Below are 14,908 nucleotides of genomic sequence, written 5' to 3' on the forward strand. Positions count from 1 at the left end.
GGGACACGAGTTGACGATCTTTCGGTACATTTTTTTATTTTGCTTTTTCGGGATGTTGATAGTGAGATGTTAATTCGATTTGAACTTGAATGTAACAAGGCAATGTAATTAGAATTCAAAATATACACATGTGTTTTTTACACACACAGGCAAAGTTCGCTATTCGCCGTGGGCTCTAATTACAAAAACCACAAACGATATGGCTAGTACAACCTTTGAAACGAGTAACCCAGCGGCAGCGCCATCATCGTCCGGCGTGGTAGAGTCCACCGGCGCTGGCGTCGTGGTAACCGTCTCGTCCGGTCCAGGGATATACAACTCCGGCTCGGGCATGTCGTCCGGATCGATCAGACGATTGCGTACGATGTTGGCGAACGCTCTAGCAGAAGACTTTGCATACCTTGGTAGACTCGGTTCGCTGTAGTCCACATAGTACAGGCCGAAACGTTCCCTTAGTCCGGCACGCCACTCGAAGTTGTCCATCAAGCTCCATGCCACGTAGCCCCGCACGTCGCACCCATCGTCGATCGCGTCCAGAATCGCGTTCAGGTAGTCCTTGTAGTATTGGACGCGCTTGACATCGCGCGTACCACCAAGATCGCTTACTCCGTTCTCCGTGACCCACACGGGCGGGTTGTCGTACTCGCGGCGGATCCAATCCAGCACATTGTACATCCCGCGTGGGTTAACTTTCAGCCAGCCGGAACCGGTCGATGGCCACCGGTCGTCCTGGTACTCGACCGTATTGCGATCGTGATCGAACGATGGCACACGGAAGTTGGCCGAGTTCGCTTCATCGTTCATGCGCACCAGGTTCGTGGTGTAGCCATTGTAGCCGAAAAAGTCCGATGATCCCTTCAGCTTGACCAGCTCCTCGGCGGTGAACGTGGGAAGGCGGGACTGTTTGAATCCTTGCTGTATGCTCAGGTTGCCGATGCGATCTATCATCACCTGTGGGTAGTTGCCTTTGTAGATCGGGTGCATGTAGATACCGAACTGTGGAGTTCATCGAAATCGATTAGTGTATTCCCTATAGACATTAGGTTTATGCCACAACCTACCAAATACTGCATTGTGATATCGGAAGCCTCACGATCTGCCTCCGTTAGTGGCTCAGCCCACGACCCATCCACCGTGATACCGATCTGTCCACCTTGCGTCGGCTGGAACTCCTTCCTGTAGAGATCGACCGCTTCAGCGTGGGACAGTAGCACATGATGGCTGCACAGGTACGTATATATGCCGGGGAAGTCATAGCCCGGTGCCATCGCGTCATACTCGTACGGCTGACGACAGCTTTGCGGGGGTTCGTTAAACGTGGTCCAAACCTTCACTCGATCGCCAAAATGCTCGAAAGCGACGCGCGCGTACTCTCGGAAGTGGCCCACTATCAGTCGATTGGTGAAGCCACCGAGCTCCTGCAGCCGCTGCGGCGTATCCCAGTGGAACAGCGTGACCATCGGGGTGATATTGTTCCGGAGCAGCTCATCGATAAGATTGTTGTAGTACTCGATGCCTTTATGGTTGATCTGATTGCTGATGCCCGTCGGTAGGATGCGGCTCCAGGCCAACGAAAACCGGTAGATATCGACACCAAGCTCTCGTATCATTTCCACGTCACGACGCCACTTTTTGAACAGAGAGAGAGATAAACATGTCGAGGATTATCAAAAATTGTACCCCCTTCGAAGTCCTACGCGTTCGCGGTCATCGAAGACAATACCCACGTTATGGTAGCTATCACAGGCAACATCTCCATTCGTCCGATCAGCTATCTTCTCCGGATGGCTGTGCACCAAACGGTCCCAGATCGATTCACCCTTCCCATCCTCGTTCCATCCACCTTCGATCTGATACGCCGACGTTCCAACGCCGAACTTGAAACCTTCGGGAAACTTCCGTTGACCACCAGCAAGATGGACGGCACTGTTAAAAAGAACCAAGTACAAAACGATGACCCATCTTACGACACCTGCCCGATCCCGCATCACTTACCACAGGCTCAGTAGCACAACACTCAGCACGTACTTCATCTTCGATATATCATTACCTCACTGGCCGAAAACCTAGGCACGAATGACCCTTAATTCGATTTTCGATCGCTATAAAGGTAGCCCGAGCGAATCGTCACGTCGCTTGCAGAAGATTATGCTATCAACAGGCAGACATTTCAAGATGCTATCAGATGTCGATTTCTTCTCGTTTATAGGTGTTTATCAGACGAGGTCGGAATCGAACCCATAATTATACAATAGCCGAAAATAATCCCTGGAGATACGTGCAGATAAACGGACAAGACAAACTGTCGTGCCAATGATTGATTGGATGTTCGTAAATGTAAATAGCAACAGATAGAGATCACTTCAATTAATATCAATGTTTAACTCAATAATGTGATAGTAAAGAATATTTTAGGTATAATTTTAACGCTTGATACATTAAACCCTCTTTATTAATTTCGGTTTGTTACAAATCATATTTCTAATGCCTTCCTTGCGGTGGAGGTATCAGAACGTCCGGCTGTGGTCGGTAATTAACATCAATCTGGCGTGTTTTAACAATATTTGTCAGAACCTTAGAAGACGCTTTGGGGTATCGCGTCTTTTCGGTGCTCTCAAAATCCACGTAGTAGAAACCGAATTTTTCACTGAAATCAAAAGAGGTTGAAGAAAACGGTTTGTAATAAGTGTTGGAACAAAACACCTGCTTCACTTACACATATCCGGCACGCCACTCGAAGTTATCCATCAAGGACCAAGCGATGTATCCCTTCACGTCACACCCATCGTCGATGGCATCGAGCACGGCATCCAGGTAGTCGTTCAGATAGTCGATCCTCATGTCATCCATCGTGCCACCGAAATCACTGACACCGTTCTCGGTAATCCACAGTGGAGGGTTGTTGTACTCCTCGCGGATCCAGTTCAGCAGCTTACGCATCCCCCAGGGGACGATGTTCAACCAAGTGGAGGCCGACTGTTCCCAGCTCGGATCGGCGTAACCGATCACGTTGGTGTCGTGCTCATGGGACGGTCCAGCAGCTGGATCGTACGGACCGTCGTTGGCCTTAACCATTGAGCTGCCGTAGGTGTTCAGACCGAAGTACTCGGACGTCCCGCGGATACGTGCGATCTCTTCCGGCGTGAAGCTGGGCAGTCGGGACTCAGGAAATCCTTGGGCGGCACTTAACCTCGCAATAGTTTCCCGCATCTCCAGCGGGTAATCACCCGTTGCGGAAAAGATGGGATTAGCAAACCAACCGAGCTAAGGGAAATAATGGAGTCGATAAAAGGTATATTATATTTGCGAAGGATGACCTGCGTTTGCAACCTACATTGAAGCGCAACGAACGTTCCGCTGCTTGACGATCTTCCAGGGAGTCGGACGCCGGCTCACACCAACTAGAGTCCAGCGTTATTCCGATCGAACCCTGCTGCACCGGCTTAAACTCGTCCCAGTAGAGATGTACCGCTTCGGCGTGCGACTTGAGCAAGTTGTGTGCACAAAGGTATGCCGGAATGCCTGGGAAGATGTAGCCCGGAGACATAGCGTCATTGCTGTACGAGTTCTCGCACGTTTGCCACGGTTCGTTGAACGTCGTCCAGATCTTCACACGATCGCCATAGCGCTCGTACAGCACCCGGGCATACTCGACGAAGAGATCGATGATTAGTTCGTTCGTCCAGCCACCCATCTCCTGCAGTCGCTGAGGAAGATCCCAATGGTACAGCGTCACCATGGGCGTGATACCATTCTTCAACAGCTCATCGATCAGATTGCTGTAATAGGCGATTCCGTGTTCGTTCACTTCGTTACTGAATCCTGTCGGCATGATGCGCGACCAGGCGATCGAGAATCGATAGATATCCACACCGAGCTCCTTTACCATTTCTACATCACGCTTCCACTAGAGAACGAAAAATTGGCAATTTTTGTGTTATGATCGCTAGTTTTCCTCGTTGCTAGAGATATAAACTGCTCACCAAATGATAGCTATCGGCGGCAACATCACCATTGCTGAGGTCTACAATCTTCTCCGGGTGTTCATGGGTTAGCCGATCCCAAATGGACTCTCCTTTGCCATCTTCATTCCAACCTCCCTCAATCTGATACGAGGAAGTTCCTACGCCAAATTTGAAATCATCTGCAAACCGCCGCTGGCCGTAAACGGCAGAAAAAAATAGGAGCACTCTGATGGAGGGAAAACAAGTTATTGAAGCCAAAGTACACGCAAATGTTACACCGATCCAGCTTACAATGTGCAAAGACGTGTCATTCTGAACCACCTTCCTCCAATACGACCGACACTGGACTGTCGTTAGAAAATGGCACGGGGCCCACTATAAAACTGGTATCAACTTTCCATCTGATATCGATATCGCTATCAACAGCCTAATCCCATGGAGCTATACCAACGGACGTAAGGACAATACCTTATAGACTCTTTCCCACGTTAAATGTACCTCTTATCTTTGCGCCGCTGTTCGGTAACATCAATATAGCAACAATCAATGGGGTCCCCTGGAGCTTCCGTTATCTTATGGAGAGTGCAGCCATGCCAGTGGGGGGGATCATAATGTAATTAATTTAACACGACCAGCACTCGTTGTCTGGTCTGCAGAGATAACATATGTGGTCAAAATATATAGTGTGACAAAATATGAACCAAATTTCTTATCTCAACTAGAAAGTTCCATGCTTTTATGCGGTAAATTGACGGAATGAATTGTACCTGTTTATGTGACTTACAACAATGAATGACGTCACAAAATGCATGCAAAATAAACAAACCAATTAATTATTTTCGGGAACAATGTTTTTAGGCCGAGTTATAACTATAAAAGGAGTTCCCATTCAGATCCCATTTTTCAAGAATCGCATCAGATTGCATGCATTATTCAATCAAGCAAGATACCGAAAATTAATCATGTAGGTGTTGTAGATGTTAAATATTTACACCTTTGAGTAAATCCAGTTGGGGTAGCAACAAGTATGAACAATTTGGACAGTTTGATAATTTTTCTTACATTTATACCGGTTCATTCTGGCTTACATAAGCCGGTGCATAATACCCATCGATAAGTATTTTTATTTTGTTTTGTCTCCACAATCACAATACAAATCTTTTCAGTATCCCAAAAAACCAAATTGAGGTTCTTTAAGAATATTTGGTTGATTTCAACACTTGTTATTACTTCGACTATGGTAGAGAAATCTACATTATTTTGGGCGTTATTTGCTTTAATCTATTTGCTATAGTCTGTCAAGAATAGCACTGCTAAACTGCTTATATTTGTTTCAATTCCAGCTTTATCCTCATTTATTAAGTCATAAGAAACATTTCCAAAAAAATGAAGATATTCATAAGCCCCACCAACCTAAACCAGTCACTTTTTTTGTACCCGAAACATTAAAATTACGCATGTGAAATTGTATTTCTCATATTTATGGCTGCTTGCATTAAAATTAAGAGGCTGTTCACTAGCCTCGAGCCGGAATCAGCACATCCGGTTCGGGCAGATAGTCCGGATCGATCGAGCGTGTCCTCACGATGTTGGCGTATACTTTCGCCGACGTTTTCGCGTGCCGTGGTCTCGCCGGATCATTAAAGTCCACGTAGTACAGTCCGAAGCGCTCCGAATATCCCGCGCGCCATTCAAAGTTGTCCATCAGTGACCACGCGGTGTAACCACGTATATCGCACCCATCGTCGATGGCGTCGAGTACCGCATCCAGATACGAGTTGAAGTATTGCACGCGCTGCAAATCACGCGTACCGTCACGATCGCTAACTCCGTTTTCCGTGATCCACACGGGTGGATTGCCGTACTCGTCCCGAATCCAGCGGAGCGTTTCGTAGATACCTCGTGGATAGATCTTCAACCAGGGTGACGCAGCTGAAGGCCAGCTAGGATCCACGCTCTCGATCACGTCCCGATCGTGTTCGAACGATGGCTCGGCGTATTTGGCTGGATTGTCGGCACCGTTCTGGCGGACCAACCGTGTGGTGTATGCGTTATAGCCAAAGTAATCGGACGATCCCTTCACCTTCTCGATCTCCTCCGGCGTGAACACGGGCAAGCGGGATTTGTGGAAACCCTGCTGTGCGCTAAGGTTTCCAATACGATCGATTAGACCGGGTGGGTAATTGCCGAGGTAAATCGGGTGCATATAGAGGCCAAGCTGTAGGGAACGATACAAAGGCAAGAGTTAGTTCAAACACAACTCCTTGAAGAACAGTGACGGGAGCAACCGATACTCACTATGTACTGCATTGCCCGTTCGGATGCCTCCCGGTCATCCTCCGTTTCCGGCTCGTGCCAGGACGAATCCACTACCATACCGATGATCCCTTTTTGGGAGTCCTTGAATTGCGCTCGATAAACCGCAACCGCTTCGGCGTGCGCCAGCAGTACGTGGTGCGAACAGAGGTAGCTGTACACACCGGGGAACTCGTATCCAGGGGCCATCGCGTCCAGTTCGTACGATTCCTTGCACGGTTGCTTCGGCTCATTGAACGTCGTCCAAATCTTCACCCGATCACCAAACTCCTCGAATGCAACACGGGCGTACTCGCGGAAATACTCGACAAGCTCCCGGTTCGTCCAACCTCCCATATCCTGAAGTCTCTGGGGCAGATCCCAATGGTACAGCGTCACCATCGGGGTGATGTTGTACTTGAGCAACTCATTGATCAGGTTGTTGTAGTACTCGACACCCTTGCGGTTGATACTATTGCTCATTCCGGTCGGCATGATGCGGGTCCAGGCGATCGAGAAGCGGTAGAAGTCCACCCCTAGCTCACGGACCATCTCCACGTCTCGTTGCCACTGGAAAACACCCAACGAAGAATTACGCTCACGCCAGCATTTCCTCCAAGTGTGCCCGATCTCACCTGATGATAGCTATCGCAGGCAACGTCTCCATCCGAGCGATCGGCAATCTTGTGCGGTTTCTCGTGTGTCAACCGATCCCAGATCGACTCTCCCTTACCATCCTCTCGCCATGCACCCTCGATCTGGTACGACGAGGTTGCTACACCAAACTGGAAGTGTGGTGGAAACTGTCGCCCACCTTTGGCGGCCACTGCCAGTGCACTGCAATGACACAATTACGGTCAATTTACCTCCAACAAAGCAGCTGTGTAACCTGCCACAACACACTGGTTGATAACATACGCGAGAAACAGAAAAACTTGCATGTTGACTGAAGACACTCACGGCGAAGTATCTCCACCGGATGACACTTACCGAATGCCGAATGCCTCACGGGAGGACATCCAGGTTTTATAAGAATGCAATTCAGACTGAAGGCCGCCAACTCATCAATGCCAAACCGTGCTGATGCTAGGCGACCGTTATCAAGAACATCAATCAAAAACTCCACTGTGATGTCATCTGTCCAGGGGACGGAAAATAAAAAGTTAAAAGTTCACCTATTCTGTCCATCCATAGCGACTGTGCAGCGGTGTGGGTCGAGAGATTGGACGATGCTATATTTAAATTAAACATGCAATCTTTTTTTCTCCCCCCTGATCGACCAACGAAGAGAGATTCGATGGATGAAACAGCTGTTTTTGTGTAACAAATAAAACATCCCAGGCACACCGGTACGGTAGTTCATTTGCGTTTTATTATCTGGTAGCATCGTCGTTATCGATAGAGCCTACACTTAACACCTAACTTATTATCTCACACAAGGCACACATACGCTTCACAAGGGCGGTCATAAATAAATCTCTTACAAGTAGAGTGACGGCGCACGACCGGCTTTCGATCGGAGGGAGACTCTGACCGGGGGTACTCGTACCGTCAGCAGAGCAGAGCTTTGACTAGCGCACCGGCGATGGCCACGAGCAAACAGATCACAGGTATTTTCGCGCTCAACCGCTCGCTGCCGGATTGGTACGGCGAGGGTGGGAGTATGAACACTTCCGGCGTCGGCCGGAAGCCCCAGTCGATCTGGTGCGTCCGGACGATGTTGGCGTACACCTTGGCCGACGCCTTCGGCGTACGTGTCCGGTTCGGGCTGCTAAAGTCCACATGGTACAAGCCAAACTTTTCCCTGCAGATGAAAAAGGAGAAAAGGTTATCGGTCGGGATCGGTTCCGATGTTGTAAGGGTTATAGGAAACTTACGTGAAACCCGCCTTCCACTCGTAGCTGTCCATCAAGCTCCACGCGATGTACATCTGTATGTTGCACCCATCCTCCAACGCGTCCAGTACGGCCTCCAGGTACGAGTTGAAGTAGTCGATGCGCTTCAGATCGTTAGTGCCACCGAGATCACTCACACCGTTCTCCGTGATGTAGACCGTTGGATTGTTGTACTCTCGCCGGATCCAGTTCAGCAGCTTGCTCATTCCAGACGGCACGACCTGCCAGGGTGACCACACACACACAAATGGTACGAGTTGTAAAATCAGATACCAATCTCCACAGTTGCACTTGTGCACGGTGGCCTTCAAATTCTAGGGCGTTCCGGTGTCGGCCCACTCAGCACTCGGCTGATAAAGCACCTGAGTACTAGAGCCCGGCCCCCACAAACCAGGGAAGTATGTGACTAATTGGTCTCATTAATCTTCCGGCGCGTGCTTTTGACCAGCTGGTTTTGAGGGCTGGTAGCTTCCGACAACCTCATTATGGGCGCCTATAATTTGTAGGCCCCGAGAATGCAGCCCTGCACCCTGATGTACTTACGTGCAGCCAGACGGAACCACTCTTCGGCCAGTCCGGGCTGGCAGATTCCACGACACCCATATCGTGGTTGAACGACGGCACCGGAAAGTTGGCCGAATTGTTGCGATCGTTCTTGCGCACCAGCACACTGGTGTACGAGTTGATGCCGAAGAAGTCGGCCGTACCCTTGATGCGCTCGATCTCGTCCGGCGTGAACGTTGGCAGGCGAGACTTGCTGTAACCCTGCTGGCGGCTCATCGCTCCGATGCGGTCGATCATAACCTGCGGGTAGTTTCCGGTGGCGGAGAAGATGGGATGTCCAAACCAACCGAGCTGCAATGGCAAGCGTCACGAGGTCAAAGGATGAAGATACCGCAGGAGATTCCGTTGGAGGGCAACGCCAAAACTTACGTAAAACTGAGCAGCCACCTCGGAGGCGGCACGATCTTCCTCCGTGTTGGTCGCCGGTTCCGGCCAGGAAGTGTCCAGCGTTATGCCGATCGTACCCAACTGCTTCGGCTGGAAGATTCGCCGGTACATGTGCACCACCTCGGCGTGCGCCTTCAGCAGGTTGTGACCGCACAGATAAGCCGCGATGCCCGGGTAGTCCAGGGCCGGCGCCATGAAGTCCACACCGTATCCATGCTCACACACGTGCCACGGTTCGTTGATCGTCGTCCAGATCTTCACCCGATCGCCCAGCTGCTCGAACGCCACCTTTGCGTACTCCTGGAAGTAGCCGATGATTTCCGGGTTCGTCCAGCCGCCCAACTCCTGGAAGCGCTGCGGCAGATCCCAGTGGTACAGCGTCACCATCGGCGTGATGTTGTACCGCAGCAGCTCGTCGATCAGGTTGCTGTAGTACCGGACGCCCGCCTTGCTAACGCTGTTTACGAAACCGTTCGGCATGATGCGCGGCCAGGAGAGCGAGAACCGGTACACGTCCACACCGAGTTCACGGACCATCTGAACGTCCCTTCGCCACTACGAGAACCACCCGAGGAAATGGTATTCCAACAATTAGTGATCCTGGCCAACTTAGGTGGACTCCTCGAAGGAACAAAAACCAACTCCTTTCTAATGTATTCCGACACTTACATTATGGTAGCTGTCCGAGCTGACATCCCCGCTGCTGCCGTCGGCAATCTTTTCCGGATGCCGGTGTGTCATGCGATCCCAGATCGATTCGCCCTTGCCGCTCGCATTCCATCCACCCTCGATCTGGTACGCGGAGCTGCCAACTCCGAAGCGGAAATCGGACGGAAATCGGCGCGCGAACCGTCCCTCGATCGTCGGCGCCAGGACTAACAGGGCGAGGCTGAGTTGGGATAATAATTGACGGATTAATTATGCGATTAAAGAAAACAAACTTCCTACGAATAACAACAAACATCAGTGATCTGAGAGGGACGTGCGGTTGACAGGAATAATGTGCGCTCGACAAAACAAACACACCGCAACGGAGGAGTGGGAGGTTAATTGCCACCTCCGTATAGTACACCACTGATCCATTATCGATCCAGCACGCTGCTGCTAGATGTGCTACACCGGACCACGCATTTTATTTACTTTTCGATCAGCTAATATATGCAATGGCAACAGAAAATTACCCTTTTCGACCCTGCGTGTGGTGGACAATTTATTTCAACAACCACCTCCTCAACTTCCCTTTGGTATGGACATACTCCGATTTTCCCGCCGCCACTTTTGTCGATATTTGTCGTATTAAATTAGATTACCGGCTGCACGTTTAGCAGAATCCTGCTAGCCGTCGATATTTAAAAATCAAGTGAACCACCTTCGAGCTGGCAACAGGTGCTTCCGGGACAGGTGTACTGTCACTTTGGCCCAAGTGCCGGGTGACTATAGAATCCGGAAAAACTACTATTCAAATCAGAGATCTAAACAGAATGAAATACAAACTTAAACAAACCCAACGACAAAGGAATACGGGGGACTGTGTTGATCCGAGTATTTTGGTTGCAAATGGCTAACAGATGGTGATGGCTCTTTAAGGTTCATTATAAAGTCAATTCATAAATAAAGAGATCAATTAATTAAAATTGATGGATTTTATTAACATTGGAATGATTTATCGGGATCGGAGCTGTCACCGACTAATCCAATGACCCTCTGGAGGTATGCCTCAGTGCATCCGTCTTTCAAAGTATGTCCATGAGAGGCATTAAGAAGATGATGAGGGAATTAATTGAACAATAATAGCATGGGAAAAGAATCGATCGTGATCGTTAGGAAAAAAATAAATCAACCTAACGCTCCTTATTCCTTTCCAACCGACGCCACTCAATTCTGGTTAACAGGAACAGTGTGATTACCAGAGTGAGATGTGTATGTTTTTTTCTTATGTAACCCCTTGGATAATCACGAAATTTATCGTGAGGGGAATTTTTCGCTAATCGGTGCTGTAACAGGAGCGAATTAAACACCTTAATTAGCACCTGTAGTCCAAACCGAACCTTTCATTAGTAGGTCAGATTTTTTGCTCGTGGTGGTGTTAATAAATGAGATCTGGTTTGTCTATGTGGTAAACCATATTGCAAACACAATTTTTATTACCTAAAGATCAGTTTATCATTACGCAATTCGAGTGGTTGCATTTTTGACAAAGGGTAAAAGATTCGTGAAAGTTGCTATGCAACGTTCTCGAATATGTAGGCGTTATTAAAACCGACACAAGGAAAACATGAAGAAACAGTAATACCTGATAATGAACATTTCAACAAACTAGTTACATCTCCCGCACCCTCTACCAATTCCCCACAACTGCCGGAGTCGGAAATCCTGCGCCTTAAGGGCAAACCAGTCCTCAAACGAAAGCTCGGTCTTATATTGGATTTCAAAGTCATAAAACACTTTACAATTTATGATTTACATGTCCCTACATACTCATGGTTCGCAGCAACATACACGCAAGGTTTTTCAATTCCATTCCCGGTGTCGGTATCGATGAGTTTTTGCGTCCGATTAAACACCACACCTGCGAGCAATAGCTGTAGCGAATTCATTCCAAAAGTGACCGGTAGATAATTATTCACAAGTTTTATTACTCGAACACGCTCGAACATACGCGCAACCCGTTGTAAACAGCATAAGGAAAAATGCAACACAACGGGTTCGTGTTTGGAAATAAAACAAATCAGTCCAGATCGGCGATTTGGGCTCATTGTGGCCTTGTTGCAGCCGGTAGAGTCGTCTTTTAAAGTGTTGCTATATGGTCGAAAACCCGTCACCCCGGAGTGCATTCCTGTTCTGGATACCAAGGTAAATGGTAGTGTGAGGGGAGGGGCTTTAATTAATTCATTATGCTGCAAATCGATCTGTCACAATTACCATTCATATCTGTAATCTTTAGCAACGACAAGATGGACGACATGTTTTACTGCGTGCCGTAGAATGTTGCCACCGTGCTGTGGGCTTTTCTTACCAAGGTTTACCCAGGTGTAGAAAAAAACGGGCGTACCTGGTCCGTTTTATTTTCCTGGTTTTATTTGCTCAGACATCAGGATTCTTGTGTTAACATGAGGCAAAACTGGCACAACCATTTTGGCACCAACTTTGATCGATGATTGCTGGTTGGCTTGTCCCTGATTAAGGAGAGTTAAATCCTCGACATGGTCCGGAACGGTTCGTGCTCGACTCCACCATCTAGTACGCATAATGGACGTTACAGAGATGGAGGAAAAACATACCCCATCGGTAGAGAGCAACTTGTTCAATTTGACGACCACATTTTTGCGCATATCATTAAGCTGCGAGTACTTGAATTGACGCTCGCAATTCAAACGCACCACAATGAACCTGTGGGTTGTCAAGGTGCGTGTCACCGGTGGTGGCGGCCAGATCCCTGAACCTGCCAACGACGTGCGAACGGAACATTCCGGTGCCGGACGTGGTGTCAGAATTCGGAGGTAAACTGCATTGCCGGTGCACAAAGTTTTTAGCATTGGTGGAGCGGTATCGACAGTAGGTGTCGGTAGGGAAAAGCCTCGTTAGATTTAAGAACTTCAGATCGCTACAGTGCTCATTTCAACAACTTCACGGTCTAGGTTGTTTGCCTATTAGACGTGCAGAACTCGGACGATTGCACAACTGATGAAATCGATGTACTTTTTGATACCGAGTACTACCCACGAACAGAACGGAAGCCTGGCTTTAGAACCAAGGTTTAAAGTCCCAGCTACGTTTACCGTGCTTTGTGGGGAAATATTCAATCCACATACACAGACAACTGAGAGCCACTCGTTGTAATGAGTCGCTGGAGGAACAAAAAGTGGCGTACTTTATAGGAAACACGACAATGTGTTTCATCCAACTCGGAAGGTAATTAATGACCAACCGTACCATCACCACGTGCCTCAACGTTGGACCTCAACGGATCGAATCGCAATTAAGTTTGATGGCTTTCAGCGCGGTTTCGACTAATTATCCCGCGGGAGCCGTCGCTATTGGGAGCTTCATCCGGTACTTGGCTGGGCGATAGGCTTGAACACACTTGTATTTACATTTTCCCGGTGAAAGGAAAACGTTGCGGCGGGATCCACTCACGCAACGTACGAGAGAGCATCGCATTCCTCTCAAGGTCAAGCGGAGGAACGGACGAATGCAATATGAATGGGCATAATTATACGCAACAACAAACTTCCGAATGGCCATAACATTCGGACATGGTTCGTAGGCGTGAGCACGATGTAAATCGCATTTTCGAGATAAACAAATGTAACCAGATATTTCAGGCTGTACCATGTGTTGATACAGAGTTTAGTTCACACAAGCTATCTGAAATAGAGCTTTCATGCATTAAAGTTTTTAAATTTGTTGTCCAATATATTTGCAAATCAAAAATCCCGATCTTAATTAATTGAGTAAATTAGCATTCAATTATCGGTTTGCCATGGTAACAAGTTCTCGTTCACGAAGCGTTACTATGGTTATATGATGGAGAACATCGATTTAATCGAAAAATCCTAGTGGTTGGATGACAATTAACAAAATCAGCGATACATTAACAAATATATCGGCAATCAATTCTCAATTCAAATGATATTCTATTTATCATTAGGTTGTTAAATTATTTAACACCACGTTGATTAAAGACAACTTCTACCCTTCATGTAGGTTTTTTTCTGCACTCAAAGGTAAGTTAGATTATTACTCCATTTATATTCCCACCGTTTGTTGGTTTGTTTTTCATAATTCGTGAAATTTGGTTACCCAATGTAGAGATTGTATTGACGAATAATTATCATAAGCACATAACAGTATTTTGTCTCGTGAGATCGAGCTTTGGAAACACCTCACAGAACGTCCACCAGGGTCGGAAAAACGCCACCATGCTCATGTCCGGACCAATGGAGCTCACGGTCAGAAATCTACCTTAAGGTCAGTCCCAACGAACCCACATCGATCACAGGCGATCAAGTTCTGCTTCGTTTACGCTTGATTCACCATTCTTTGCCGAACCTTTCATCTCTTCATGCAACGTGCGTGCGTGCGTGCGTGCGTACGTGCGTGCAACGCAGCCTCCCTGTGACCCTCAAAACCCAGCAGCCACACTTACACTGCCAAAACGTCACGAAACGGGTTGCCTCGAGGTATCATGGTAGCCGCCTATGACCCCGATTCGTCGTTGAGTACACACGGATTTCGAATTCGAAGCACACCGCCCTTTTGGCAAACAATATGGCGCCTTAGAGTTCAGTTGCTTGGCTTGAACACAATGTTCTCTACTATTGTCACTTGAAATGGTTCTCTTTTTCTACACTCGCAGCACAATTCACACACTGCAACACGCAAACTCTCGCGACAAACCCCTTTTTTTGCGGCTCACGCGCAGCTCTGTAGTGTTTCGTTTTGGGCACTTGCGTTACGTAACGCTTCGATTGTTTCTGGTCGACGATCGACGATCGTTAAAGGTACCACCGTGCACCGCAAGGAGCCCCACTGGTAGACGCTCGCTCTCGGTTGCTTGTACCACGGTGCTGCAGGTGAGCAAAGAGACTAACCGCCACCAGGGCCCGCTGAACCGTATTTATATGAAGCGTGGCACTGTGCGGCGCGCGGCCGCTGCTGGGAAAACCGGAATGGGGCGGTTTTGCCAGCCACCATCCCCGGTAGGCTTGCGGAATGGTTTCGTTTGTGCCCGCGGCGCACGTCGCGTCTTTTGGGCCTTTGTGGGCTTAGGGGCTTGATCAACCCTGTGGCTTGCCGAAA

General features: G+C 48.3%; 4 protein-coding genes across 4 annotated transcripts; all 4 read right to left on the reverse strand.

The window, feature by feature from the left end:
• Window positions 1-69: 69 nt before the first annotated feature.
• Window positions 70-2,033, reverse strand: LOC131265025 (myrosinase 1-like). Its single transcript, XM_058267287.1, has 5 exons — window positions 1,996-2,033; window positions 1,728-1,926; window positions 1,062-1,628; window positions 184-996; window positions 70-84 (listed from the first exon to the last, which is right to left on the reverse strand). Exons 1-5 carry the CDS (start codon window positions 2,031-2,033, stop codon window positions 70-72), a joined length of 1,632 nt encoding a protein of 543 aa, XP_058123270.1.
• Window positions 2,034-2,481: 448 nt separating this feature from the next.
• LOC131265026 (lactase-like protein) lies at window positions 2,482-4,184 on the reverse strand. The gene is made up of 4 exons (XM_058267288.1): window positions 3,984-4,184; window positions 3,335-3,907; window positions 2,717-3,264; window positions 2,482-2,647 (listed from the first exon to the last, which is right to left on the reverse strand). Exons 2-4 carry the CDS (start codon window positions 3,887-3,889, stop codon window positions 2,482-2,484), a joined length of 1,269 nt encoding a protein of 422 aa, XP_058123271.1. The 5' UTR covers window positions 3,890-3,907; window positions 3,984-4,184.
• A 1,297-nt stretch (window positions 4,185-5,481) lies between these two features.
• LOC131263194 (lactase-like protein) lies at window positions 5,482-7,084 on the reverse strand. The gene is made up of 3 exons (XM_058265361.1): window positions 6,896-7,084; window positions 6,264-6,830; window positions 5,482-6,183 (listed from the first exon to the last, which is right to left on the reverse strand). Exons 2-3 carry the CDS (start codon window positions 6,810-6,812, stop codon window positions 5,482-5,484), a joined length of 1,251 nt encoding a protein of 416 aa, XP_058121344.1. The 5' UTR covers window positions 6,813-6,830; window positions 6,896-7,084.
• A 605-nt stretch (window positions 7,085-7,689) lies between these two features.
• Window positions 7,690-13,006, reverse strand: LOC131262033 (myrosinase 1-like). Its single transcript, XM_058263940.1, has 6 exons — window positions 12,990-13,006; window positions 9,776-9,995; window positions 9,089-9,661; window positions 8,699-9,010; window positions 8,138-8,376; window positions 7,690-8,064 (listed from the first exon to the last, which is right to left on the reverse strand). Exons 1-6 carry the CDS (start codon window positions 13,004-13,006, stop codon window positions 7,812-7,814), a joined length of 1,614 nt encoding a protein of 537 aa, XP_058119923.1. The 3' UTR covers window positions 7,690-7,811.
• Window positions 13,007-14,908: the final 1,902 nt, after the last annotated feature.

This window comes from Anopheles coustani, chromosome 2, assembly GCF_943734705.1.
Source record: "Anopheles coustani chromosome 2, idAnoCousDA_361_x.2, whole genome shotgun sequence".
Taxonomy (NCBI): Eukaryota; Metazoa; Arthropoda; class Insecta; order Diptera; family Culicidae; genus Anopheles; species Anopheles coustani.